The 26,297-nt window shown below is 35.9% G+C and overlaps 2 protein-coding genes across 5 annotated transcripts in view; one reads left to right on the forward strand and one right to left on the reverse strand.

The window, feature by feature from the left end:
* The window catches only part of AK3 (adenylate kinase 3), a 51,846-nt gene extending 41,728 nt beyond the window's left edge, over window positions 1-10,118 (forward strand). The window contains exon 5 of one of the 2 annotated variants that reach the window (XM_089913240.1): window positions 7,869-10,118. In XM_089913240.1, the coding sequence (XP_089769366.1) occupies window positions 7,869-7,887 (19 nt within the window). In that variant the 3' untranslated portion in view covers window positions 7,888-10,118. The remainder of the gene's footprint in view (window positions 1-7,868) is intronic. The other variant, XM_022573632.2, reaches the window with a different exon arrangement.
* Window positions 1,592-26,279, reverse strand: CDC37L1 (cell division cycle 37 like 1, HSP90 cochaperone). 3 transcript variants are annotated; one of them, XM_022573630.2, is made up of 7 exons: window positions 26,023-26,270; window positions 20,434-20,715; window positions 17,445-17,538; window positions 10,468-10,583; window positions 9,983-10,105; window positions 6,082-6,246; window positions 1,592-2,192 (listed from the first exon to the last, which is right to left on the reverse strand). In XM_022573630.2, exons 1-7 carry the CDS (start codon window positions 26,152-26,154, stop codon window positions 2,091-2,093), a joined length of 1,014 nt encoding a protein of 337 aa, XP_022429338.1. In that variant the 5' UTR covers window positions 26,155-26,270; the 3' UTR covers window positions 1,592-2,090. The 3 variants fall into 3 exon arrangements, with proteins under 3 accessions (XP_022429338.1, XP_089769364.1, XP_089769365.1); XM_089913238.1 differs by lacking the exon at window positions 6,082-6,246 and having other exon boundaries at window positions 26,023-26,279; XM_089913239.1 differs by lacking the exon at window positions 20,434-20,715 and having other exon boundaries at window positions 26,023-26,272.
* Between the last annotated feature and the right edge of the window lie 18 nt (window positions 26,280-26,297).

The following is a 26,297-nucleotide window of genomic DNA, read 5'->3' on the forward strand; positions in this document are numbered from 1 at the left end:
AGAAAAATAAAAAGGATATCAATTTATTGTTCTGAGTACTATAGTACTGCTAAATTGTAAGTTATAGTCTTTAAGTGCAAATTATGGCATCAGTCAGTAGTTCCCAAAATAAATCCAATCACTTTCACACTGATACAACACTTCCCTTTGAAAGTAAAAGAATACACATAGCCAAATTTTAAATAGTTCTTCTGTTTTAGAAAACAAAAGCCAAAAAATCCTTCCGGAATAGTTTACTCAGTTTGTTGATAATTTCTCTCCTTCCAGTCTTCAGTTTTTAATACCTCTAACCTAAGGCAAAATGAAATTCAAAACAATTTTAAAGCTTACAGGCAAATCCTGGGGAAAAGTGAGAAGAATGGAAAGTAATGGTTCAAGTTACATTTCTGTGAAACTGGGGATTTTATTCCTATGTTCATTCTCCATTTGATAGGAAGGAAAAAGCAAGAGCTTGCTCCAAAACAGAAAAAAACAAACAACAACAAAAAAACTTCTATAACTAGGTCATTGGTTAAAAAAAAATTCAGGCTGATGAATACTACCATATAAATTAGTCAAACATTTTATTATAGAGTATGTATTTATATCAAAAGCACAAAAACAGCTTTATTCTTAAAACCAGAAAGATTGTGATGTTACATACGTAGATTCAATAATTCCAGTCCATTTCTATGGGTACTAAGTGCCTTATCACCTCAGATTAGTTAAAACAAGGTGCAAATGAGGCCAAGATAACAGGTCTGATCACCATGTGGGTCCCTTGGCGTTACCTGGCTTCTCAAATTGAGACGCGTAGTCCAAATCCCATTTAGTCATCTTCTAAATGTTTGCTACTAGTCTCAATGGGACTGAGCCAAAGACTACATTGGTTTCAAATCAAAGCTCATGTTCCTATAAGTCAGAAGGTTAATCCTCAAATAATAAGGACAGAATAATTAACATTGTCATCTCATTCCAAATAAAATGAATAATCAAATATCCTGGCATATTTAAAGTGAATTATATAGGAAGTAGTAAAGCTCAGAAGCATTCCATGGTAACTGAGCTAAAGAGAGGAATGACAAATGTAGTAAAAGCCATCATTACCAGTAAGGATCACCAAATTCTTAGAAATATGTACTTAGCTCCAAAAGATTTCTCTTGCCTTTTTAAAAAAGTCTTTGGGCCATATCAGAGTAAAACAAACAATAACCACAATTTTAAAAATCAGATTATTTTTCCCTATTTGTTCTTACAGGCCATTAGTATTCTTTTAAAACTTGCTCCCTGAGAGATCCCAGACTATGTCAAATAAAGAAATTAGGAGTGAGATTGAAGTTCCTCTCAGTAAAAAAAAAAAATCTGTATTAGCTTTATCACTTTTTATATCACTATATAACCCTAATATTAAAATGTCAACAGGGTAAAATCAACTACTAAGGAATATAGTTCTGAGAATACTTGGGGATAAATTTAGTATCTATATAAAATTGATATTATAGTCAAGGATTTAACTGATGGTGCCGAAAAAACAAATGTAATATTATTTTAAGGGGAAATATTTTGTTTTAATTTGTACCACCCCGCTTACTTAGTAAAGTAGATTATCAACTACTGATTTATTGCTTTTAATATGATGAAACACCAGATTTGACAGCTAAATTAGCAATAGGATACAAGTACATTTTTATCTTTAATCATTTTTGTAGAGTAGGACATGTACATATCCATATAAAAAGACTGTAGCAGATGCCTCCTAGAATCAACCAGTTCTTGTAAACATTGCATTTGTGCAGATTTTCATACTTTGATTCCAAAATTGAGAACAATAAGATTAAAGGCAAATTTAGTAGCTAAAAAAACCAAAATAATGTCCAGTTTGACTTCTTGCAACATGTGGTACCACTCCTCTCTTCAGAAAAAAAAACAAAACAAAAAAACCTAGCAGCACATGAAAAAAATTTTACAAAACGTTTCAGTACTCTTTGTTTTCCCTCCCATCAAAAACCGAACAAAAATAAAGTGCAGCACCCATAAAAGTGTCAAGAAAATAGCCAAGTTCTTCCTTTCTTGTAACAAAATAGCACTTGGCTTCAGCAGTCTTAACCAAATTATACAGTGTCCATCATTTTGGGTTCATCATCATCTTTATGTACCACTGAGTTTAAACTGCAGAGAGCTGTATTGATAGAATACTGAAGATAATCTGGATTCTGAAAAGAAAAAAGAATGAATGAATGATAATCAGTTTTATGCCAGTATATGCAGTTGCATATTCAGTTTTGCATTCTCTATTTCTCTGCAGTATAGCAGAACAGGAAAAAAGATGGACTTGGAAGTCAGACTTGGGTTGAAACCCAAGAAGATAAAGAAAAAAATTAAATAGATTATTACCACTTAATCCAAAGAGATGTGATAAAGAGAGAATGATGTATGTGAAAAATAGAAATGTAATAAACACTACCTTTTTCCTCTGTTTAACAAAACTATAATTTTAATTATTTAATCATATAAGACTATATCTTCCATATGATTATATGTACATAGCTATTGATAATTTAAAAGATAAATATGGCTTTAAGCCAGCAATGTATTATATGTATTATGAAGATTACTAATTATAACAGTAAATACTAAAATTACAAAAACACTTGAATAAGGAAAAAATATATTTACTAAGTAAATATTATAGCTATCTTCAGAGTCTATTTTGGTTTCTCAAAGGTTAAAACAAACCCAAGTGAGAAATGGTTAATCTTTTGAAAGGTACTTAGACTCGTATTTAAAAAGTTGAAAACAAAAGAACAGTTTAATTTAGGTTTTATTTTTTAAACAGCAGAACTCAAAAATATTCTAATTTGTTCATTTCTAAAACTAGGAACAGAAAACTTTATTCAATAAATGCAAAAATAAACCCATTATTATTAAAGCATCATGAATAGAGACATAAGCCCTTAAGACCTAGGACTTTAGGAAATTCTTCCCCAAGAATTCAGTTTTATCAGTTGTTCTGAATATCTGCTCATACTTAGAGTTTTATTATGTATCACCTACTTTCATCTGTTTATTTTATTTAATAAACATCAATGAGGAAAACAGTCCACACAGGGCATAGATATCTTAAACCTCCCCATACCAAAGGGAGGCAGGGTTTTCAAAAGGTCTCCTTAATAAAGTACAATACTTTGTGATTTTTTTATTGTAAAAATCAAAAAGTAAGCCAGAAGCTAGTTGGATTATTCTCAATCAGGTTTTTATGAAGGAAGTGGCACAAATAACTGAGGTCTGAAACACTAAAATAACTTTGGACCTCAGTTCTAACCCTACCTCTTCCACTTAGTATAATGCCATCCTCAAAGAGAAAATAATTCATCAAAATTTAATAACATTAAAAGCTAGTATACAGGATAAGCCTAAGGTAACTGTTACTTATATCTCTGTCCAAGAGGCCTTGGTTTAGTTCTCTCAAAGCTAATGATAATGGTATTTGGCTTATTTCACGAGACTGCTGTCAATTAAAAAAAAGAGATTAAAAGCTGAAGTGTTATCCAAATTTAAGTTTTATAAAAAATTATTAATAATCTTGTTACATTATCCCATTCTCCAAAGAAACAGAGTGCTAAGATCTTTTCTGACCATCCAGGCCCAATTCCAAAGGCCTTCAGAACAGAGCTTACAGTTACTCTCTATTAAGACTAGGCTCCAGATTTTCATGGAGAATTTTGAGTATTAGAACTGGCTAAAGAGATTCTCTAGAATTCATCTACCCACCTCCTTAAGAACTGAAGACATCATCATGAGGAGACTTAAAAAAACAAAAAGCAATCAATATACCTAACCTAATGTACACTTAAATTCCACTGATTACCCTATATTCTCATCTAATAACATACTCAACACATTTCTTGTCCCAGAGACCAGTTCCTCCCAAGAGCACACAACTGAGTGTCTTGTCCTATTTCTAGCATATGATTCAACAATATTCTATGATGTAGGTCAGTGGTCCCCAACCTTTTTGGCACCAGGGACCGGTTTTGTGAAAGACAATTTTTCCACTGGCCTGGGGTAGGGATGGGGGGTATGGTTCAGGCGGTAATACAAGCAATGGGGAGCAGCAGATGAAGCTTCGCTTGCCCGCCGCTCACCTCCTGCTGTGCGGCCCGGTTCCTAACAGGCCACGGACTGGTACCAGTCAACGGCCCGGGAGTTGAGGACCCCTGATGTAGGAGAATGAATGAGCAATGGAGTAGAACAGAAATCCAGGATTAGCATATTAGCTCCATCACTTACTGTATTGACTTCAGGTAGATTACTTAACCTCCAGGAGGTACAGTTTATTCATCCATAAAATGAATGAAAATGTGTCACAGCATTTTTGAGAAGATTAAATGAGACACCATGTAAAAGTGTTTTGCTGTTTATAAACTGATATAATAAAAATGGGATGTTATTGTTATGGTTAAGCTCTTCTTCCAAATCTCCTCTCAGTTGACAACTTAGTCCCTCAGGTTGTCTCTCATCTTATCCTATCTATCATCTTATCCTTCTCTCAAATAACAGTGTTTCTGTGGATCTAGCTGAAATCTTATCTTTTCCCTCTTACGTTTAGAATCAACAACATCCTTCAAAAGTCTTTTCCTCTGCATTCATTATGTAACACCTTAGTTTTAGGAGGTTTATATGTTGAACTTACAGAGACTTAGTCATAAAATTCCTTTGGAAAGACTGCGTCCCTATGGGCTATTTCTCACAGAACTGAAGAGAAAATTTTCATTTTATTTAAACAGCATTAAGAGGTAATGTGTAGGACAAATTGAGAGAGAATACTGCTTACATGTCTAATTAAGGGTTAACATTACTAATTATTTAAAAATCGGACCTTAATTATTTCTATCCTTGAAAATAATATTTTTGGCTGAGTTGAATGTGATCAATTGCTTTCCTTAAATTGTCCCTTTGGCCTACAATACATACAACCAGAATAGTGAAATTATAGATACATAAGGTCAAGATATTGAAAATCTCAATTTCTACCACTCTTGAGATTTAAAAATAAATACAGGGCTCTCCTCACATTGCCTTTTTTTTTTTTTTTTTTTTGCGGTATGGGGGCCGCTCACTGTTGTGGCCTCTCCCGTTGCGGAGCACAGGCTCCAGACACGCAGGCTCAGCGGCCATGGCTCACGGGCCCAGCCGCTCCGCAGCATGTGGGATCTTCCCGGACCGGGGCACAAACCCGTGTCCCCTGCATCGGCAGGTGGACTCTCAGCCACTGCACCACCAGGGAAGCCCCACACTGCCTTTTGAGTGAGACTTCCCTTTCACTGTGTAGGCAACAGGCTAAACTGGCTAACGCTGTTCCTAAAATCTTAGGTCCTGAGAGAAAATGAGAGATGACTGGTTCAATTTAAATGCTACTAGAACCAAAATGGGCAGTAACTTTTAATAACTTAAAACAGTAATCCTAAGTAGAATCAGGCAGACCTGTGGTCCAACCTCCTCTTTGACATAAATTCTTTCACACTAGTGACATGGTTTTAGCTTATTCTAATAGCAGATTTCCAAGGGGCTCAAAGAGTTGGCCAATATTACCATAAAGAACAGCTTAGCATAAGTTACATTAATTTGTAGTAAAATGTTACATCTGGTAGGCAGCACCAACATTCAAAAAGATAATACTACTAAACTCATGCAACAGATCATCTTGGTTGCTACTTGGACATATGCTTTGAAGCTAATTCATCTCAATAAATTCTTAACAGTATAGTTCTACTTAGAATGAGATGTTCCTTGGGAGCCATCTTGAGAAGTTTATGATTGAGATGATCAATAGGTAACACTTGCCCTTAAGAATGCTTAGGTGGTCCTCATCCCTTCTGTATTTAAAGGAGTGGAATTTGGTATCTCTCTAAATACCTAAGAGATGAACAAGATTTAATGCCAAAACATGGCATGAGATGAAACTCAAGAGTTATCTTTTGAGGCAAGAATATTTAAAATGACCACACATATATAATGTATAAGAAGAAAGAGAAGTCCAAAAGAACAAAAATTATGTAAACTAATATATTTATAAAATAAATATTTACTTTTCCAACTTACCTGTGGTAAGGATTCTAATAAACCTATAGATCCAACACCAGAATGGGGAACATTATTCTGAACTGTCATAGGTTGGAAACTTGGTGATTGAGAATAAAGTCTTACTCTTGACTTGAAAGCTTCAAGTTCATTTTTGAATGCTTCAAAATAACCTTCTTCCTCTGCCTAGAAAATACAAAATATAAAGACTGTGTTTTTCAAGACTTCCAGACCACAGAGTAAACTCTAGCAAGCATATATTAGGCCTGAAGTGGAAGAAGTAAAGATGAGGTGAATAGTTTCAACGTAGAAACCACCAAGATCTCTGTCAGATTTCTGAAAACTGCCTGTTTTATATGAATATTAAAGATTGGTTTGTTCCATTTCCCTCTGCTTCAGCAAAATAAAACAAACTAATAAGAAACAACCCGTCTTTACACATACACACTAATAAAATGAAAGAAGGTAGGCTTCCTCTGTATTTCTCTTGATTTATCTATATTCTTGACAGGATCCAAAATAGTCCTCATTTAACCTCTCATGTTCTCCTCTCCCCTTCCCACTGCCAAGCAACAGCCAAGGGATATTCTTTAAACCTTCTTATTCTCTACCAATTAATGAGGGAACACTATTATTGTTATTAGTAATTCTCTGACCCTAAAATCCCTATTTGTAAAAGCCATGAAAGCCAATTAAACTCAACATTCAACTTCGTTATGAAAATACCTTAATGTTTTAGTTAAGGAAGTACCTTCTTTTCAAGATTATGGAAAGAAAAAAGTACGATGAGTTATGTTGAGGGAAGGGAATTCTCTCTCCCAAGGTGTATATAATATAAAGCAAAATTCTTAATGCAAAACATCCTTTTGGCAGTAGCCTCCAATTATAAACGTTTCCTTTGCAGATTAAAAAATGACACAGAGCACATCCTACACAATAGATCACAGAATTTAAGTTCAAGTGGTGGAAGAGATTTTGTCGAAGTCTCATTCCTGAATATCAATGGGCCCATTCGTCTGCAGTGCGATTTTTTTCTTTAATGTAGTTTACGTTGTGTAACTGGATTAAAACCTATGGATTAGTTACTAGCATCAATATCTATACAAATAATGCAGACAATGTTCTGTGCTGCCATTCTATCTTTTTAAGAATTTAGGAATCATTTCTTTAATTATATCATAGCATTTCACTTTAGTCAATATACGGTACTCGTGTAGACACATGCAATGTTAGCCTTCATATCCAAAAGTAGTCCTTCTGAAATGGTTATGTAGCAAACCATTAAAGGAATCAAGTGACACAACTGCTGACCTTACTTCATGCCTAAGGCCTAGGGATTTAGATCTAGAGAGACTTGATTGATTTTTGTTTTATTAAGCAATCTATGGGTCACTTGCTCAGTTTCTCTATGCTAATTTCCTCATTTGTAAAAAAGAAATAAAAATCCTCATAACATTTTATAAGGATTTAATGAGTTAATCCATGTAAAGTGCCTAGAATAATACCTGGCACAAAGCAAGCACCTCATGAAAGTTATTCCTTAATTTAAAAGAAATTATTAAGAGCACAATGTTAAGATCTAAGACTGCATAGCTGTTCAGTTCTATTTTGTCAAAGTAAATTTCAAAGGATACATATAGTTTGACTATATTCCATTATCTTACTAAGCACTAGTTCAAACATATCCATTAATGTAAGATGAAAAAGAAAGTATGATTTTTTTTTTTAATGCCTACGTGTCAAGTGAAAATTTAGAATAGTCATCAGAAGCCTAACTAAAATACCAACTCAATCGTTTACTCATTAAGGGCTTCCCTGGTGGTGTAGTGGTTAAGAATCTGCCAGCCAATGCAAGGGACACGGGTTCGAGCCCTGGTCTGGGAAGATCCCACATGCCGTGGAGCAACTAAGCCTGGGTGCCACAACTACTGAGCCTGCGTGCTGCAGCTACTGAAGCCTGTGCACCTAGAGCCTGTACTCTGCAACAAGAGAAGCCACCGCAATGAGAAGCCCGCGCACCACAATGAAGAGTAGCCCCTGCTCACTGCGACTAGAGAAAGCCCGCGCGTGGCGATGAAGACCCAACACAGCCAATAATAAATAAATAAATAAGTTTATTTTTTTAAAAAATTGTTTACTCATTAAAACTACTGTCTTGGGAAAATTTTGTATTTTAACAGTAGAAGTAGAAGGTAGGACTGCTGCCATACTACTTTTTTTTTATTTTAAAAACAATGTTTTTCTCTATAGAAGGAAATATGTTGACTGTAGTATATGAAAAAGAAAATGGAAATGACTTATACTTCTACGACCCAGGTATAATCAAAATTAAACTTTTGGTATATTTCCTTCTAACTTCTAATTGTGTATGCTAAAATGTATCATATATGCAAAAAAGAGCATGTAAAATATTTACGTACAATTTATTGGGCAAAAATCCCACTATGTACCCACAAAAATTAGGAAATAGATCATTACTAGTATCTTAGAGATGAGTTTCAAAGAGCATTCCATCTCTCTCTGAGGTTACCATTATTGTAACTTGTCCTAATCACTCCTTTGCCTCTTCAGTTTTACTGCGTAAAATTTATGTATCGTCAACAATATATTCAGTTCTGCTTGTTTTTGAACTTTATAAAAAATATAAAATTTAAAAAATGATACCAGATATATCATTCTAAGACTTGGTTTTTTTTTGCTTTCTTGTCTTTTTATCCATGCCAATGCTGATTAGTATATTACCAAATGAATATACCACAATTTATTCATTCTACTGTTAACAGACATTTGGGTTGTTCCCAGACTTTTTGCTATTATGAACAATTCTATTAAGCACATACATGAGTGTCTCTAGGGCAGCAGTTCTCAAACTTTATAGTCACAGGACTCCCTCATAACTCTTGGAAATTATTGAGGAACCTAAAGAGTTCCTGTTTATGTGGGCTATATCTATCAATACTTATGTGTTAGAAATTAAAACTGAGGAATTAAATATATATTAACTGAAATATAATAACAAACTCATTACATGTTAACATTTATAACATACTTTTTTAAAAAAAACTATTTTCAAAACAAACAATTTAGTGAGAAGTCTGGCTTAACAGAAGATAGCTGTATTCACACATCTGCTTCTGTATCAATCTATGCTGTACACTGATGAGAGAATGAGAGTGAAAATTGCAAATAACATCTTAGTATTATTATGAAAATAGTTTTGACTCAGGACTAATGGAAAGGGTCTTGAAAACCCTCAAGTGTCCCTGGACCACATGTTGAGACTTTTTCTCTAGGGTATATACCTAGGAGAATTTCTCGCTGTAAGCACTTGTCTTGTTCAACTTTACAAGGAAATTTTCCAAAGAGGTTATACCAATTTATACTCCTAGAGTCAGTGCATGTGAATTCTTATTGCTCTACTTCTTGTACAACTTTTAAATTATAGTAATAATTTAAATTAGTAAATTTAGTGAGTGTGAAATGTTAATCTTTCTAGACATACCTATTTTTCTTTAATATAGCTGACTTCATCCTGTATATATAAACATGTATCACTTCTTTTGACTTTATAGCAAAGCATTTTCTCAGGTTAAACATTTTTCATAAATATAATTTTGATGGCTGCATAATATTCTGTGTACTACAGATTTTTTTTTAACCATTCCTCTAATTTTCCTGAATACATACATTCATGTGAATGGCTCTCAATTTCACATACATGCTGTATAGTATAGCTTCTTATATAGCTCCTTTAAATCTATATTAGCATGAAAACAACAATGTAATTTTTCTTTTCCTTATAAAATCTACAGAATTTAGCCTGTGGCATCCTGGTTGGATGGCTTCCATTGATGTGTATGGACAAAAGAGGTCTCAGCTAAAACCTAACCTTCCCATTTAACAATACCAAATAGCTACTTACTTTGGCTTTCTGGAAAAATAAGCGAAAACATCCTCTTGGATCCACATTACAGTTTTTGGCCATTTCCATAATAAACTGCATTACAACTGCTTGATGTGCTATTTGTTCCATCAGAGCCCCTTTCTGAAAGTAACAGATTAAAATTATAAGAAATATATTTAATATTGTGATTACTATTTGGATTTTTAAAATATGATTTTTAAATAGGTTAAAAAAGAAAAAGGTTTATAGTATCAATACATGGGAACAAGAGAGGTGAGGGGGCAGGCAGGCAGGGAAAGCACATTGGAAACAAGTTTCCCTATGCTAACTGAAATAACTAAAAAAAATTCCAACAGTAAGCTCAAGTAGATGTGAAAACAAAACAAAATTATAATTTCATTTAATGACCTTCCTACTTTCATTTAAAGTAACGGAAAAAACAAAACAAAAAAGTAAATCAGAATTCCACTAATGTTCCCAGAAATTCAAGTTTCACATGATACCTGTTCAGCTTCTAGATGAAAACACCATAAAATAAGATATTTAGCAGTTTCTTCACATACAAGGTATGGATGGTCAGACAAAAATCTCTGACTATCATCCCATCGACTTAACATACCTGTAAAAAAAAAGAATTAAACCATGAATGTCAAATACTTTCCTCTTGTAAGCAAAGAAATGGTATTTTAAAATGATTCTCTTTAAAGACAACTCACATTACCATAGCAGTATGTTATTGGAATACATACTGGATATTGGAATACCCAGCATATTGAAAATAGCTTTCAAAATTCATAGCAAACTTTATTTCAAATAATGTCAGGCTAAAGTAGGGTGATTGGTTTAAAGCCGTAAGTTCTACATCTGGGGAATGCCCGAAGTCCCAGGCAAATAGAGACTCCTGGTCATTCTAGGCTAAAGTAAGTACAGATAATTTCAGGAGATTCAATATTATTTATTCAGAGAATACAAATTTTTCTGTTAGAAAGATGCATAAGAAAGCAAAACCTCAAGAAACTACACTGAGCAAACAAAGACTTAATAAAAGATTCAGAAAAACTACATTTCTTCTATTTTATTAAAATATGTCTAAGATAATATGGTAAAATGTCAACAGCATGGGAAACCAATCCAGTAAGTGTTATAATAGTAAATATACTTTAACCATTTTAGTCATGTTAACCATTTAGTCATGATGACTGTTTATACATAGAAAACAAATTTTTTTAAAAATTAGTTAAGCATATTTGAAAATAGCTGCCATTTTGCTTCAGAATACCAAACCAGTCCAAATACTACTAAAGGTGTACTGTCATCTTTACCCAAATTAGTTAAGAAATTTGGTCAAAAAGTTGATACCACCCAAGTAATTAACAGAACCAGCAAAGTGTTGAGCTTTATTTAGACTCATCCAACCAAGAAAGTTACTGAGTCATCATGGAAATTTTATAAGGCTATCTCAATAGTTTGGCAATAAATCTTTCCTCTAGACACAAAATGAACTTCTGAAGTTCCACATCAGAACACAAGTAAAAACAAAACTGAGGACAAATGTCTTACTGAGAAATACACAGCAACACATGGAAATTAATTAAAAATAATGATTTTTTTCCTCATTTAAAAAATTGGAAAAAAGCATTTTAGCATTTTCTCATAAAGAGTTTTACAAGCTTTAGAGAGTTACTTCCCCAACACTTTGGATACAGTGACTAAGGTCATTTTAAATTCTGAGAAACAATGATTATTTAAGTTACTTTAAACTACTTCTCAAATTATATAAAGAATCTAATTAATAATTTCTGTGGGTCAGATCTAAAGAAAGCATAATTCTATTTCTTATACCTGAAGCCATAAAATAAATCCTATAAAGCAATTTTGCCTTAGCTTTGTTACACTTCTGAAGAGGGAATATTTTCAACTCTATCAACCATTCAGAGAAATCACTGTTTCTCCCTTTACTTCTCCATGGGCAGCATTGTGACTTACTCAGGCACCAAATTCCTACCCATTCCGGTTTCTTTTGCAGGAAAGATATATACGAAAGGGTTAGTGACACTTGTAGGGGCCGTGAAGAAGGGTGTCACTAAACGTTAAAGGTTTTAAACTATCTACTTAATAACTGAGACAAAATTAACACTTGAGGAGGACCATAGCTTTTCTTTACCTGAAAAATAATTGTCAATACTTGATTTCAAAAATGCATACTAAATTATTATGAAATTGAGAAGTTACGTTACAAGTAGTCCATTAAGACCTCTGTGGGAAGAGTGTGGAATTTTATGAACAAAATATATCAAGAGAATCAATGGCTTAGTGGAACAGAACATACCACAAAGTACACATATTACTTTGGAATTTATAAAGAAACTAAAAATCAAATGGAGAGTAACACAATCTAACATGATGACTCTAGGACTAAACTGCCTAGGTTCAAGTATTGGCCTTACCACACCTTGGGCAAGTTCTGTTATACCTCTATGCCTACATTTCCCCATGTGTAAAAGAGGGCTAAAAACAGCATCTAACTCATAGGATTTTTGTGAGGACTAAAGGAGTTAATACATATAAAGCACTTAAAACAGTACCGGACAGAAAGTAAACACCTGATAAATACTAGGTATTATTAACACAATATGAACAATTCATTCATTCATTCATCCATCAAATATTAAGCTAATCCTTTTTTTTTTTTTTGCGGTATGCGGGCCTCTCACTGTTGTGGCCTCTCCTGTTGCGGAGCACAGGCTCCAGACGCGCAGGCTCAGTGGCCATGGCTCACGTGCCTAGCTGCTCCACAGCATGTGGGATCTTCCCGGACCGGGGCACGAACCCGTGTCCCCTGCATCAGCAGGCGGACTCTCAACCACTGCGCCACCAGGGAAGCCCTAAGCTAATCTTTTGGTTAAGGATAATCTAGTCATTTAAACTAGCCAACCAACTTCTCTGAATGTTTGAAAAACCTTACTTTGACAAATTAAAATATATTAATTATGTATCTTCACCCATATATTTTTTTCTGGTGAATGTCTAAATCCCAATCCACCCTTTAGCTCTCAATATTCCATCTGATTCCTAAAATGGTCCCCAAATACACTTCATTATTTATTTCCCTTTCCTTTTTGCATTATACTGATAGAATGATAGATTTCAATCCTTTGAATTATCCTAAGTATCTTAATTTGTCAATATACCAAAAACCTCCCAACTAGGTTGTGAATTTCTTAATGAATGATATATGACCTATTTTTCAATATATCCTGAGCTCCAGATCTCCTGTATTCCCAATCACCTACCACCAGACAGCTACTTCTACCTACATGCCTGCACATAAACTCATCTTATTTGAAAATGAACCCATTCTTCTCTCCCTGCCCATCTACATTGCTTCCTAGGTTCCATGTCACCCAATCAGGTATTTCAGAGATTCTTCTGACATTTCCATTCCTCCCACATCAAACTTATCACTAAGTCCTGTGGTTATGCTATTGCAATCTGTTAATATGGTGAATCACATTAATGAGTCTTCTAATGTTAAGCTATCCTTGAATTCTTAGGATAAACTCTTTAAAAATATTTCTTTTTCAGGTTATAAAAATAAAGTATATTCATTGTGAAGAATTTGAAAAATCCAGAAAATAAAAACCACCTGCAATGCTTACAAGAGATAATCAATGTTAACATTCTGATGTATTTCCCTCTGGCTTATTTTTTAATGACTTTTAGAGAAACAAAATTAGAATCATATCATATATATTAATTTCCTACTCATTTCACTTCACATTCTAAGAGTACTTTTATTAATGTTTTTCAAAAATAGGATACTGATGTGTTTTTGAAAAGCAATATGTAAGTGACTACATTGAAGAGACTGAATATCCACCTACAGCACAACTGATTCTAACATAGTATCTATGCAAATATTTACAGCTTTTAACAAAATCTCCAGTGGCAACATCCCACACAGATTCAAAGAAATGCTGAATCACAGCTAACTTTGGTTGGAAGTGAACAGATGATGTGCCATGAAAAACTGTTAGATCACCAAAAATCAGCTCTGATCATCATAAAGACAGTGATGTCAAAGATGCATATGACTTTGAAGAAAACTGTTCTGTGAAGTTTAAAAGAAAACAGACTTTATTTCTAAATTGGTATTTTATGTTTATAAAACATGAATTAACTAAATTAATAAGTAAACATAAATATGGGGGAAAAAATTAATACTTCACAATATTCCATAACATGGTTGTACCATTAATCATTAGGTGGTAAATTCCATCTAATTACAAGGGGTAATAAAAGCAATATAAGAAAGACAGTCAAAAAATATCAAAAGATACCATAAGGGAAAGTTAGGAGGAAGTTCGAAGAATATACGTACGCATGAGACCACAAAGTAGTACAGTGTCAAGCCTTTGCAGCCCTTCACAACCTCCCATGTTCTAGGCCCATATCTTCCAAGAGTCTGGAATGCAAACCAAGTTTGGAAAGCCTCCAGCTAGAAGCTCTAATCACAGCTGCTATTCCAAATGTGTTTACTTCAAAGGATTATATGAATGTAGTCATTATTCTGACAAATGCCTTTTTTTCCTTTATTACAACAAGCACACAACTCCAGAAACATCTGCTTCCACCCAGGTGGGACAATTATTAAACTTTCACTGTCTTGCCTCAGGTCTCTCCATCAACTCTGTGCCATAATTTAGTCCCCAGAGACTTTGGCTATCTCATCATCCCACATGACTGCAAACTGGTCTACTGCACTCTGGTGGAACTTGGTGAGCAAGAAGGAGCAGGTATCCCATTTGTCTCGGTACGATACAAACAAACATGCCAGAAAGTGGGAAATAAAAACACAGGAAAATTTTGGGAGCCTATACTACCTTAGTAACATTTCTGGGGATCCAATGGGCTGTGGCAAGTAGGATATCTTGCCCAAAGCGAAAAGTCAAGTGTATTTCCACTAAGAAACAGGAACAATGTGAATCTGGGAATGGCTATCAGGTCTGGTTGGCTTTGAAGACAGTAAGGCTCTGGTTAGTATTAAAGGATGAGACATGGAAGCCCACTCATGCAATGGCAAAACAACTGTTTATTAGTCACATATTTCCTCAGCCATCTGATTGTTTGTACAATATTTTATAAACTAAGGAGTCATGGTGGCAGATTTGAGATTATGCAGAGATTCAACAGCATGGGATCTCTTCATCAAGGGTATTCCAGGTTAGCCACTGAATACCTAATTTACCAGAAGCAGAAACCAGTGCTGAAACCTCAATATTGAAGAGGCCAGCCAACCATCAAGCTGGAAGGACCAGCCAACCATCAAGTAATAGGTCGATAATCTTGGTCCCGTTTCATTTTGGAGGGACCAGTGGTTCCTCACTTGAACAAGACCATTTGAGATCTGGTATTGCCCTCCCTCTTTGCCATGCTTCTACCAGTAATGCATCTGTGGTCTTATTAAATGAGATGTTCCCCATACCACATTATTTCTTGACCCCAAAACTCAATTTACAGCAAAAGAAATGAAGACAACAGGCTCATGAAATTCACTGGTCTTATGAACATTACTACACAGAAGCAGTAGGTTTTATAAGATAGTGAAATGTTTTATTGAAGACCCACATAATTATAGTGCCAGGTGGGTTACTACACCTAGTGAGGTAGGGATATTTTCCCAAATAAAATTCCTTCTGACCACAGCACTCAGTTTATAGCAAAAGTGAGGGAACTATTTTACATGCACTAGGTTTCCCATGGCTCCAAAGCAACTGGCCTACAGAATGCGAGCTGTGTGAAAGCACCTTGAGGGATGCTATTCTACCAGATGCATCATGCTCTGAAAGAGTAATCAGTACATGGTACTCCTTTTCCTACAGAACACGCAGGCCTGGGAAGTAAGGGCTGTAGGTGGGAGCTGCAACTCACATTATCACAACTAAGATTCATTTACAAAATTTTTGCTTTTTATTCTTATAATTCAGGGCTCCGCTTATTTAAAGATTTTAATATCTACCCAAGGGATGACTGTATATCCATTTTTTCTATTATAAATAATACTGGAATGATAATATTTGCAAAAATAAACTTCGCTTACTTCTTCAGACACTATTCTTGAATTAAACAGAATACGTAACTTATTTCACTTTTTAAAAATAAAAAGTATGAGGGCTTCCCTGGTGGCGCAGTGGTTAAGAATCTGCCTGCCAATGCAGGGGACACAGGTTCATGCCCTAGTCCGGGAAGATCCCACATGCCATGGAGCAACTAAGCCCGTGTACCACAACTACTGAACCTGTGCTCTAGAGCCCGCGAGCCACAACTACTGAAGACCATGCACCTAGAGCCCATGCTCCTCAACAAGAGAAGCCACTGCAATGAGAAGCCCGCACACCGCAACGAAGAGTAGCCCCCGCTCACCACAACTAGAGAAAGCCCGCGCGCAGCAACGAAGACCCAACATAGCCAAAAATAAATAAAATAAATAAATTTATTTAAAAATAAAAAGTATGAGAAAATGAATAAATTTTATGAATAAACTTTATGAAATAATTCTATGAATAAACTGCAAAAAAAGGAAAAAATCTAAAGTAGTATCCGTTGTACTGACATAAGGATGAATGAAATTCTAAATACTTTGGGAGAGAAACACCAATAGGAAAAAGGTCTCAAAATGTCATTTAAAAAGCTTATTAACATACTCCAAATAAAAACTATGTTTACTAAATTGACACATATATACTTCCCAGTAGCATTTTCACTCCAGCAGTATTGTCACTGCTTATAATTCTTAGAACATAGCATACTGTTTCCCGACTCTGCCTTTGGACAAGCTGTTGCCTTGCCTCCCTTATCTACATGGAGAACTCTTACATGTTCCTTATAATCTAACTCAGACGTTATCTCCTCTGGGAAGCCTTCACTAAAATCAACCCCCATCCCACTGCTTTTCCCCAATAGAGAAAACTATTTTTCACTTCTTTGTATATGTATTTCTATTACTTATTATTTATTATAAATTATATTCTATTACTTATTATTTATCTGAATAACACTTGAAGGATCTACATAAATTGTATAGCATCATATCCAAAACCTGAAAAAAATGAATGCTAATCTTACAACCATAAAATAATCAGATACAAAGGAAGCAAAGATGAAAAAAGACAAAAGCAAAGACTAGTTGGGAAATGGAAAGAAATCTAGGTAGTAAAAAAGACCATGTTTTTAGAGGGTAGGAATATATAATAATAGATTGAATTTTGCTTTTCTTCACAATTCAGTTTACTCTGTCACTATTTTTTTACGACCAAAAAAAAGTCTAAAACAAGAGCTATACAACTGTGCCAGAAGCAGCTATGCAACTGGAGTTTGTCACTTGTCTTCTTTTTGGTCCCCATTTTATAAATCCACCTTTTGTACACATATTTATGGTACCAAACATTACAAAAGAAGGAAACTCAAGTAGTAGACTTACCAAAATGTCTGATTTTCTGCTCATGTTTCTGCATAAATGATTTTGATTTATCTTCATCTTCTGTTTCTTTTCTTTTATCCTGATTAATAAAACTCTAAGAAAAAAATTTTGAAGTTAAAATCAGATTTTATATTCTAATTGGATTTTCTTTCTCACTTATTGAATGCCTAGCAATCCTTCTTATACACACTATAAAAAGGTGATGTAGTAAACTCATATTACATCATTAAATTCATCTGTAAAACTCTATTAAAAATTAAAATTTTCTTGGGCTTCCCTGGTGGCGCAGTGGTTGAGAGTCCGCCTGCCGATGCAGGGGACACGGGTTCGTGCCCCGGTCCGGGAAGATCCCACATGCCACGGAGCGGCTGGGCCCATGAGCCATGGCCGCTGAGCCTGCACATCCAGAGCCTATGCTCCGCAGTGGGAGAGGCCACAACACTGAGAGGCCCACGTACCGCAAAAAAAAAAAAAAAAAATTAAAATTTTCTTATAATGAAGTTTCATTAGTCTTATTTAAAGTGATATATATGTAGAAAATTATACAATTATTTTAGAAATCAACAGAGAAAAACAAATTAATTAACCTTTCTGTAAAACTGAATTTCCCTATCAAAGGCAGGTACAGAAAGATCTTTTACATGCATAATTTATGTTTTGCATTATTCATTTCCATTAAATATTTGCAGCCCTACTGTCATCTTTGGAGTTCTTGCTGGAAACAAACTCAGAAATTCAAAGCATATAGAGTATATTTAAAACAAAATTTTTGATAAGACATAAACCTAAAACAGACCTTTGCTGTAAACTTTTTTTAGGAGAGGCTAAACAGTTCGATTCTGAAATCAAGTACAAATTTCTATTAAGGAAGTGCTTCTTTTCAGTTAAATAAGTGATAAAACAGATGAAGATGAAGTTTTTATCTGGCCAGAAAAACTGGCAGAACAATTTCTCAGAACATTATGTGATCACGTTTAAACCTTGAGATCATCACTGCCAAAAATGAAAATTGAAAACTAGCTCTCTGACAGTTTACAATCAGGAAACACACAAGTTTATATATTTCAAAATAAAAGCATTTTTTTCCTTTATATATTCTCCATCTAGACCAGCACTGTCCAATAGAAATATAATCCAAGCCACAAATGTAATTTAAAGTTTCCTATCAGCCACGTTAAAAAGCAAAAGAAACAGATGAAATTAATAACATATCTATTTAACCCAACATATCCAACATATTATCATTTCAACATGTAAGCAACACAAAAAAATTATTAATGGAATATTTTACTTTTTTTGATACTAAGCCATCAGAATCTGGCGTGTATTTTACACTTACAGCACATCTCAATTCGGACTAGCCACATTTCGAGTGCTCAATGGCACATGTGGCTAGTGGCTATCAAGTTGGACAGCGCAGACCTAGACCAGTCCTCTCAAGTCTCAAGCTCCCAGACAAAATCAATGTACGATTTTGAGCAAATGACTGGAACATAAAGAGAGTCCTAATTAATTTGTGGTATAAATGTAAGCTATGTTAGAATCCAACTTTAAAAAAAAACAATTAAAAGAAGAGACAAAAATATTTTCTTTGTGACCACTGTGTTAACAGAAGAGACATTAACTTTATAAACAAAGAAACACTGTTTTGACAATTCCCTCTGGAATAAAAAAATTATTTTAAATAGTTTTGGGGTATAAATGCAAACCAGAAATAAAGTAATACTTAAGATGACACATCCCTTAGAACAACATATACAGAGACAGCGAATCATTCAGTGAAAGAATTATTCTGTTGAGGGGAAAGAAAAATATATAAATTAGTACAATCACAGAAAAAGTCTAGAAGGATATGACTCACTGTTAACAGTGGTCATCTCCGGGAAATGGAAATGAAGGAAGCCTTTCAATTCTACTTTACAGGTTTACGTTTTTGTTTTTTACAAGAAGCATGTTGTACTCTTACAATTTATCTCCATTAAAGAAAGAAGTACTGATAGGGCTAGTGGTACTAGACATTTACCTGTGTGTATTACTTATTGCTGTAGCAGGACTAGAGCTAGTCCAGGGGAAGGAAATTAAAGGTGCTTGGGGGGGAGTGTTGAGAGTGGATGCCAGAGCAGAAACAAGTAGTGTTACACACTACATGTAGAGAATAATGACGGTTAAAGATAAACTGAATGCAGACTTAGACAAGAATGAGCAGTCCATACCTAAGTCCTGAGAGTTAAGTTTAGTACAAATAGAAAGAGTACTACTTTAGACATTAGATGAAAATGACTTTATTTCATTGCCCACTTCTTTTTCAGATACAAAAGTCAAAGAATAAGGCCTATATATGTAATCCAGTGAGAAACAGAAGACCGCTCTTAACAAACTAACTTGGCAAAAGTATTTTACTACTCCTTTCAGCAATAATGCTTGTAACACTAAGACCAGATTACTGTCTGAGGTTTACTAAATACATACTGGTAAATGACAGTGAGAGACTTTGTTTTATTTGATAAAACCAGTAACTATACATTAGTGTTACAAAATTGAAAGCAAGCTGATAAGCATAGCAACATCAGAAAGCACTGGTAACATCTGAGCTTTACCACATACCAGGCCCCATGCTATCTGCTTTTAAGATGTTACCTTATTTAGTTTTCATACCCACTCTTTATAGTTGATGAAACTGAGCCTTAGAGAAGTGACTTGCCCAAGGTCACAAAGCCAGCTTGTGAAAAGTTGAGATTTGAGGCAGTCTGACTCCAGAACCCATGCTTATATTCAGTGTGCTATGCTGTAGCCATATAATTGGATTAAGGACTACCCACATTAGACACTACTGGGGATAACACATTTCTGTAACAATCACTTTTCCTAAACTGTCAACACTGAATACTGTTTATAAGATTCTGTTGCTTTGTTAACAGATATGCACAACTGGTTTGTACAAACACTTCAGTCTTTCCTTCTTTCATTATGGTCCAATAAAAGAGAGTACCTTATTAAAAACATCCTTGCTAATGGCATCCATGTTCCACAGACACATTCTCTCTCTTTGTACTAGAGCCTCTTCTTTCTGCCGCCATTCTTCTTCCCGTTGCCTCAGTTCTGATACTGCTGTTTGTGCTTTGGCATGTTCCTGATCCAAGGACTCAGAGTTATGCAGTGCTAAGCTACCAAGTTTCTGCTGAGCTTCAGCGAGATTCCATTTGCACGCCACAGAGCTCTTCACAAACTCTTTCTGCTTTTGGCAAGCCATTTCAATTCCATGGCTATACATCTGGATTAAAAAACAAAACAGTATTTTTAAGAAATGAAGAAGGCAACAGAACAGGTATGTTTATGTAGCACAGTTCAAATTTCTATCAGTCATGGATTTCTGTACAATGTTTTTGGTACACAGGTATTCAGCCTTCTGTGTTTGCAGTTAAGAGTTTTATATTATAGACCTTGTTTCATCAACTAGACTCTAAGCTTTGTTGTTAATTTGTGCCTCTCCCCTGACAACTAACAGCAACAAAAAGCCTGGCAACTAGCACAGTGTCCTGCATACAGCGGGGCCTCAACAAACATTTGATTTATAGTCTTCATAATCCTGAAACAGAATAACGAGAACAAAAGCTTAAATCTAGTTCATCATCTTATCACTCAACATGCTGAAAAGCAGACCTTTATAGAGCTTTGCTTTGCAAGTTCTTCACTCAAAGGACCTTTTATTTAGAAGTAGTCACTTCTTGGTTTCTATTTTCTTTCTGTGTTACCCCAATCCTTGGTAATCTGAGTTGTTATTATTGGAAATTTCTATTTAAAACTGACTACATCAGATAGATAACCTTTAACTTAATCCTAATCAAAACAGACAAAGTTGTTTAAAAAAATAAAAGTCACTGGTCCACCCTAGTGACTCTTTTTTTTTAAGATCTTTACTGAAGTATAATTGCTTTACAATGGTGTGTTAGTTTCTGCTTTATAACAAAGTGAATCAGCTATACATATACATATGTCCCCATATCTCTTCCCTCTTGCGTCTCCCTCCCTCCCATCCCTCTAGGTGGTCACAAAGCACTGAGCTGATCTCCCTGTGCTATGCAGCTGCTTCCCACTAGCTATCTATTTTACGTTTGGTACTGTATATATGTCCACGCCACTCTCTTACTTTGTCCCAGCTTACCCTTCCCCCTCCCCGTATCCTCAAGTCCATTCTCTAGTAGGTCTGTGTCTTTATTCCCATCTTGCCCCTAGGTTCTTCATGACCATTTTTTTTTTTTTAAGATTCCATATATATGTGTTAGCATACGGTATTTGTTTTTCTCTTTCTGACTTACTTTACTCTGTATGACAGACTCTAGGTCCATCTACCTCACTACAAATAACTCAATTTCATTTCTTTTTATGGCTGAGTAATATTCCATTGTATATATGTGCCACATCTTCTTTATCCATTCATCTGCTGATGGACACTTAGGTTGCTTCCATGTCCTGGCTATTGTAAATACAGCTGCAATGAACATTTTGGTACATGACTCTTTTTGAATTATAGTTTTCTCAGGGTATACGCCCAGTAGTGGGATTGCTGGGTTGTATGGTAGTTCTATTTTTAGCTTTTTAAGGAACCTCCATACTGTTCTCCATAGTGGCTGTATCAATTTACATTCCCACCAACAGTGCAAGAGGGTTGCCTTTTCTCCACACCCTCTCCAGCATTTATTGTTTGTAGATTTTTTGTTGATGGCCATTCTGACCGGTGTGAGATGATATCTCATTGTAGTTTTGATTTGCATTTCTCTAATGATTAATGATGTTGAGCATTCTTTCACGTGTTTGTTGGCAATCTGTATCTCTTCTTTGGAGAAATGTCTATTTAGGTCTTCTGCCCATTTTTGGATTGGGTTGTTTGTTTTTTTGATATTGAGCTGCATGAGCGGCTTGTAAATTTTGGAGATTAATCCTTTGTCAGTTGCTTCATTTGCAAATATTTTCTCCCATTCTGAGGGTTGTCTTTTCGTCTTGTTTATGGTTTCCTTTGCTGTGCAAAAGCTTCTAAGTTTCATTAGGTGGTGACTCTGTTCTACTAAGAATCAACAGTAATTAGTTTTAACATTTATTTTAAAAATTTTTTTAAATAAACGTATTTTATTTATTTATTTTTGGCTGCACTGGGTCTTTGTTGCTGCGCGCAGGCTTTCTCTAGTTGCGGCAAACGGGGGCTACTCTTCGTTGTGGTGCGCGGGCTTCTCATCACGGTGGCTTCTCTTATTGCAGAGCACGAGCTCTGGGTACACAGGATTCAGTAGTTGTGGCACACGGGCTTAGGTGCTCCGCGGCATGTGGGAATCTTCCCAGACCAGGGATCGAACCTGTGTCCCCTGCACTGGCAGGTGGATTCTTAACCACTGTGCCACCAGGGAAGCCCACTTTTAACGTTTATTGAACCACCACGTGTAAAGCATCGTGACGGATGTTTAATTCCTTATATTCCTCAGTTCTATCAAACAAAAGCTAAAGGCACATTCTTTATGATTTCTTAGCCAAAATGTAGATCAATTTCAAACTAGGTATTCAGAATAATTTTACTCCAATCTACTCCCTTATCTGCATCACTATTCAAGCCCTTGTAATTTCACACTTTAATTATATAAATACACTCTTTCTCATTTCAAGCCATTCTCTACTCTTCTAGACTTGGAGTGATTTCTCCAAGAAACAAATATGATAATTTTACTCATTCTTAGAGTCTTGGGATAAAGCGCAAACTCTGTGGCATGGCATGGTCCCTCATGATCTCACTTCCTATTATCTCTCTAGACTCAGTCCTAGTCACTCTTCTACTTGTTTGCTTATTCTTTACATCCCCTTCCCACCCCTCCACCCCATTCAATGTGACAACTCCCCCATCCCTAAACCTCCTATCTCCATCCCAGATTCCAGCATCATGTCCCTTCCCTCTTACCCTGTCCCTCTCCACCCAAGTTATGCACATTTCTAAAGTGGTGTTTTCACACAATACTGTGCTTATTTGTTTAACTATCAGCTTCTTGAGGGGCTAGAATGCAATAAATCTCAGATGAATAAACGACTCGACTTCTTGGAATAGACTAGTGGTGGTTAGGAATTCTAAGGCAAGTAGCATGCAAGGCTTCTTTTTTAGCTAAGTCTTCAGGCAAACTTAGATTTCTATTGGAGGGAATGTGGACACTTGCTATTCAGATGTTTTACTTGTTTGGCAGGTTTGGAGCCCAGATACCACTTGGTCCTAACCAACCAAGTAAGGTATTTATTTTTACTTTTTGCTACCCTAGAATAGGGTTAAGAATAACTGCAGACTAGCTATGCTTAAAAAGGGACTAGGAAGAGGAGAAAAATGAAGCTATAAAATTTATTTTGTAAGAAAAGTCAAAGAAATACTAAGAAAGGTAAGGACAAATGGAAATATCTTGCATTGTCAAATTATGCGGGAGCAAATTCTCAAATCACCTCTCAAATCAAACACAGAAATCTTATTTCTAAATTCTAAAAATGATTTATGTTTATATCCTTCTGCACAGACTACACAGACTATGTTTGGGCATTTGAGTAAACTATCCAACATGTATTGAGATGACTGATCATATTTTAATAAACAAAGATTTGAAAAAAGAACTGTTAGCATTAAGGTCTACTAACGTAACTTTACATAAAAAAAATTCCCAAACAGGATCTCTAAGTTCCAAACTGCATTTAACTGGATCTCAGAACTATACATCACATATGACATTAATATAGCTAGTTTCCTTATATTTGGTAAAATTACACCAAGGCTGTTTTTATAAAGATTATAAAATGTTTATATACTGAATTAAATATTTTATTCTTTCCAAATATTCCAAAAGAAAAACTTAAGTTCTAAAACTTAAATCCAGCAAGACAAGTAAGTAGGTTTGTTATAAACACATGAACTAATTTAGGATTAGAAATCATTTTGCAAATCTTAGTACCATTCAAAGTTAGTTTCAGCCAAATAAAATTTTACGTTACATCACAGGATGGGCAGTACAGTAGGTGGGAAAAAACACTGTACTAGGTGTCAGAAGTGGATTCTACTTTTAATTCTGCCACTGCCTAGCTACAATGGCCTCAGGGAAATCACTTTTAATGTAGGATTTAAGCCTAATCATTTCTAAAATTCCTTTCAGCTAAATAAGCTTATAAATTAATATACAGCTATTTTTAAAATTCAGTTTCTCTTAGGTTACTCTTTAGATTCAACCACAATGCAGTGAAATTCTTGAGACCTTTCTATCCTCTCTATACTCCTTCAAAACTGACAATGGCAGCTGCTGTTCATTCTTTTTCTATCTCTGTAACACATTCATTATGTGCTTATATAACACATTTTGTATATAAAGATGACACCAGTGATCCATAATTAGTGGGTGACTACCAACCTATCAACTCTCATTCTGTCCTCCTAAAAAAATGTCTGCACTTTCCCAGTGACTAGCTGGCCGAAGTACAGTCTGTGGTTATGAAACAGCATTTTTCTCTGTGCAGCCAACCAACCCTGTGAGCTGGGCATAGGATCGATGACCCTACACTTATTGGCAAACAACTTAAATCACTCATTTTCATTAACAGCTAGCAAGATGAGTCTAGAGAAAAACTGTTTTAATTCAGTTAAGCCCTGGGGGACCCCATTTTGCAAGAAGCCTAGAAGGCAAATACCTATAATCCATTTCATTGAACATATTAGTGTTTAGTCCGTGATCCTGAAATATACTTCGAAAACACTCAGGTTAGGAGAAAAACCGGGACAAGGTGATATGAGTACCTAAGCACTCCCTAAGATAGGACCAGGAAAATCCTAAGCGGCAGTATATCACATTTGGATAAGTTTCAGAGGAAAGAAGGCTGGGCTGAAAACCACAAGTAGCGGCAGGAATCTGAGGAAGAAGTCTGAAGGAAAAGGCAAACGTGTGCCTATATATTTTTACTGAAGAATGGTGTGAAGCAAAACTAAAATCAGAAACGTAAGGGGAAAATGGTCACGCGAATGGGCGAGATTTATGCCAGCATCAATAGCAAGGTTTACAGAATTTGCTCAGATGTCAAAAGTCAGTGATATAAACTGGATCTGAAATCTTTATGTCAGGAGCTCAGTGAATTATTGAAATACAACCATTCACTGTTCCCATCAACTGTGCACAAATATTAGTGCCTTCAAAAGAATAAAGTGCTCGGATAAGAGCAGGCACAAGAGGACAAAGGGTCAGTGTTATAGAGTGAGCTGTCCCAAATGTGGGTACCGTCAGAAGAGGGGTGGACGGGAGAAACTTCTTCCAAGGGTGAGGAATTAGCCAAGGTGAAAAGGTGTGCGTGGAGGTGAAAGTTGGGGCTATATGGCCAGACCCTCTTCGAAGACCTCAGTAGATGCTACAAAGTGATGGGATGGCTTCAGGCTCCCGACGCCCGAGGTTGGGGGTCGGGGTCGGGGGAAGGGGGAGGTGGGGGCTCAGAACAGGGCACAGAAGAGGGTCGCAGAGACAGAGGGCTCTGGGGGCCTGGTGACGGCACCTCTCCATCCCCCCGCAGAACACGGGCCCCTTCTCACCTGGGTGCCGCCTCCGGGCAGCTGCGGGTAGCGAGGAGAACCGGGGGACACGTCCAAGTCACTCTCTTCCTCAGCCTCACCTTCTGCCCGAGGGAGGCTCCAAGGTCCTGGCGGCGGCCACGGCTGCTCCATGTCCGGCTGCCCCCGGCCCTACAATCCCCACTGCCAACAGACTTCCCGTGAGCGGAACCTACTGCGCGGATCCAGCCGCCCCAGCCGGCTGGGGCCGTTACCCAGAATCCCTCTGCCGGCCGCGACGCCGACGCACGCCCGGC

The sequence above is a fragment of the Delphinapterus leucas genome, chromosome 6, assembly GCF_059928025.1.
Source record: "Delphinapterus leucas isolate spDelLeu-1000000601 "Yukka" chromosome 6, BTC_Dleu_Yukka2, whole genome shotgun sequence".
In the NCBI taxonomy this organism is placed as follows: domain Eukaryota; kingdom Metazoa; phylum Chordata; class Mammalia; order Artiodactyla; family Monodontidae; genus Delphinapterus; species Delphinapterus leucas.

Bases quoted from the DNA above. Each gene is read 5' to 3' on its own strand.
- CDC37L1 (XM_022573630.2), bottom strand. From the start codon at position 26,154: ATGGAGCAGCCGTGGCCGCCGCCAGGACCTTGGAGCCTCCCTCGGGCA. The intron at 10,584-17,444 runs GTAAGTCTACTA...TTTTTTTTACAG, and splicing joins GCAGAAAATCAGACATTTTG to GTATGTTAAGTCGATGGGAT. The intron at 6,247-9,982 runs GTAAGTAGCTAT...TGTATTTTCTAG, and splicing joins TATTTTTCCAGAAAGCCAAA to GCAGAGGAAGAAGGTTATTT.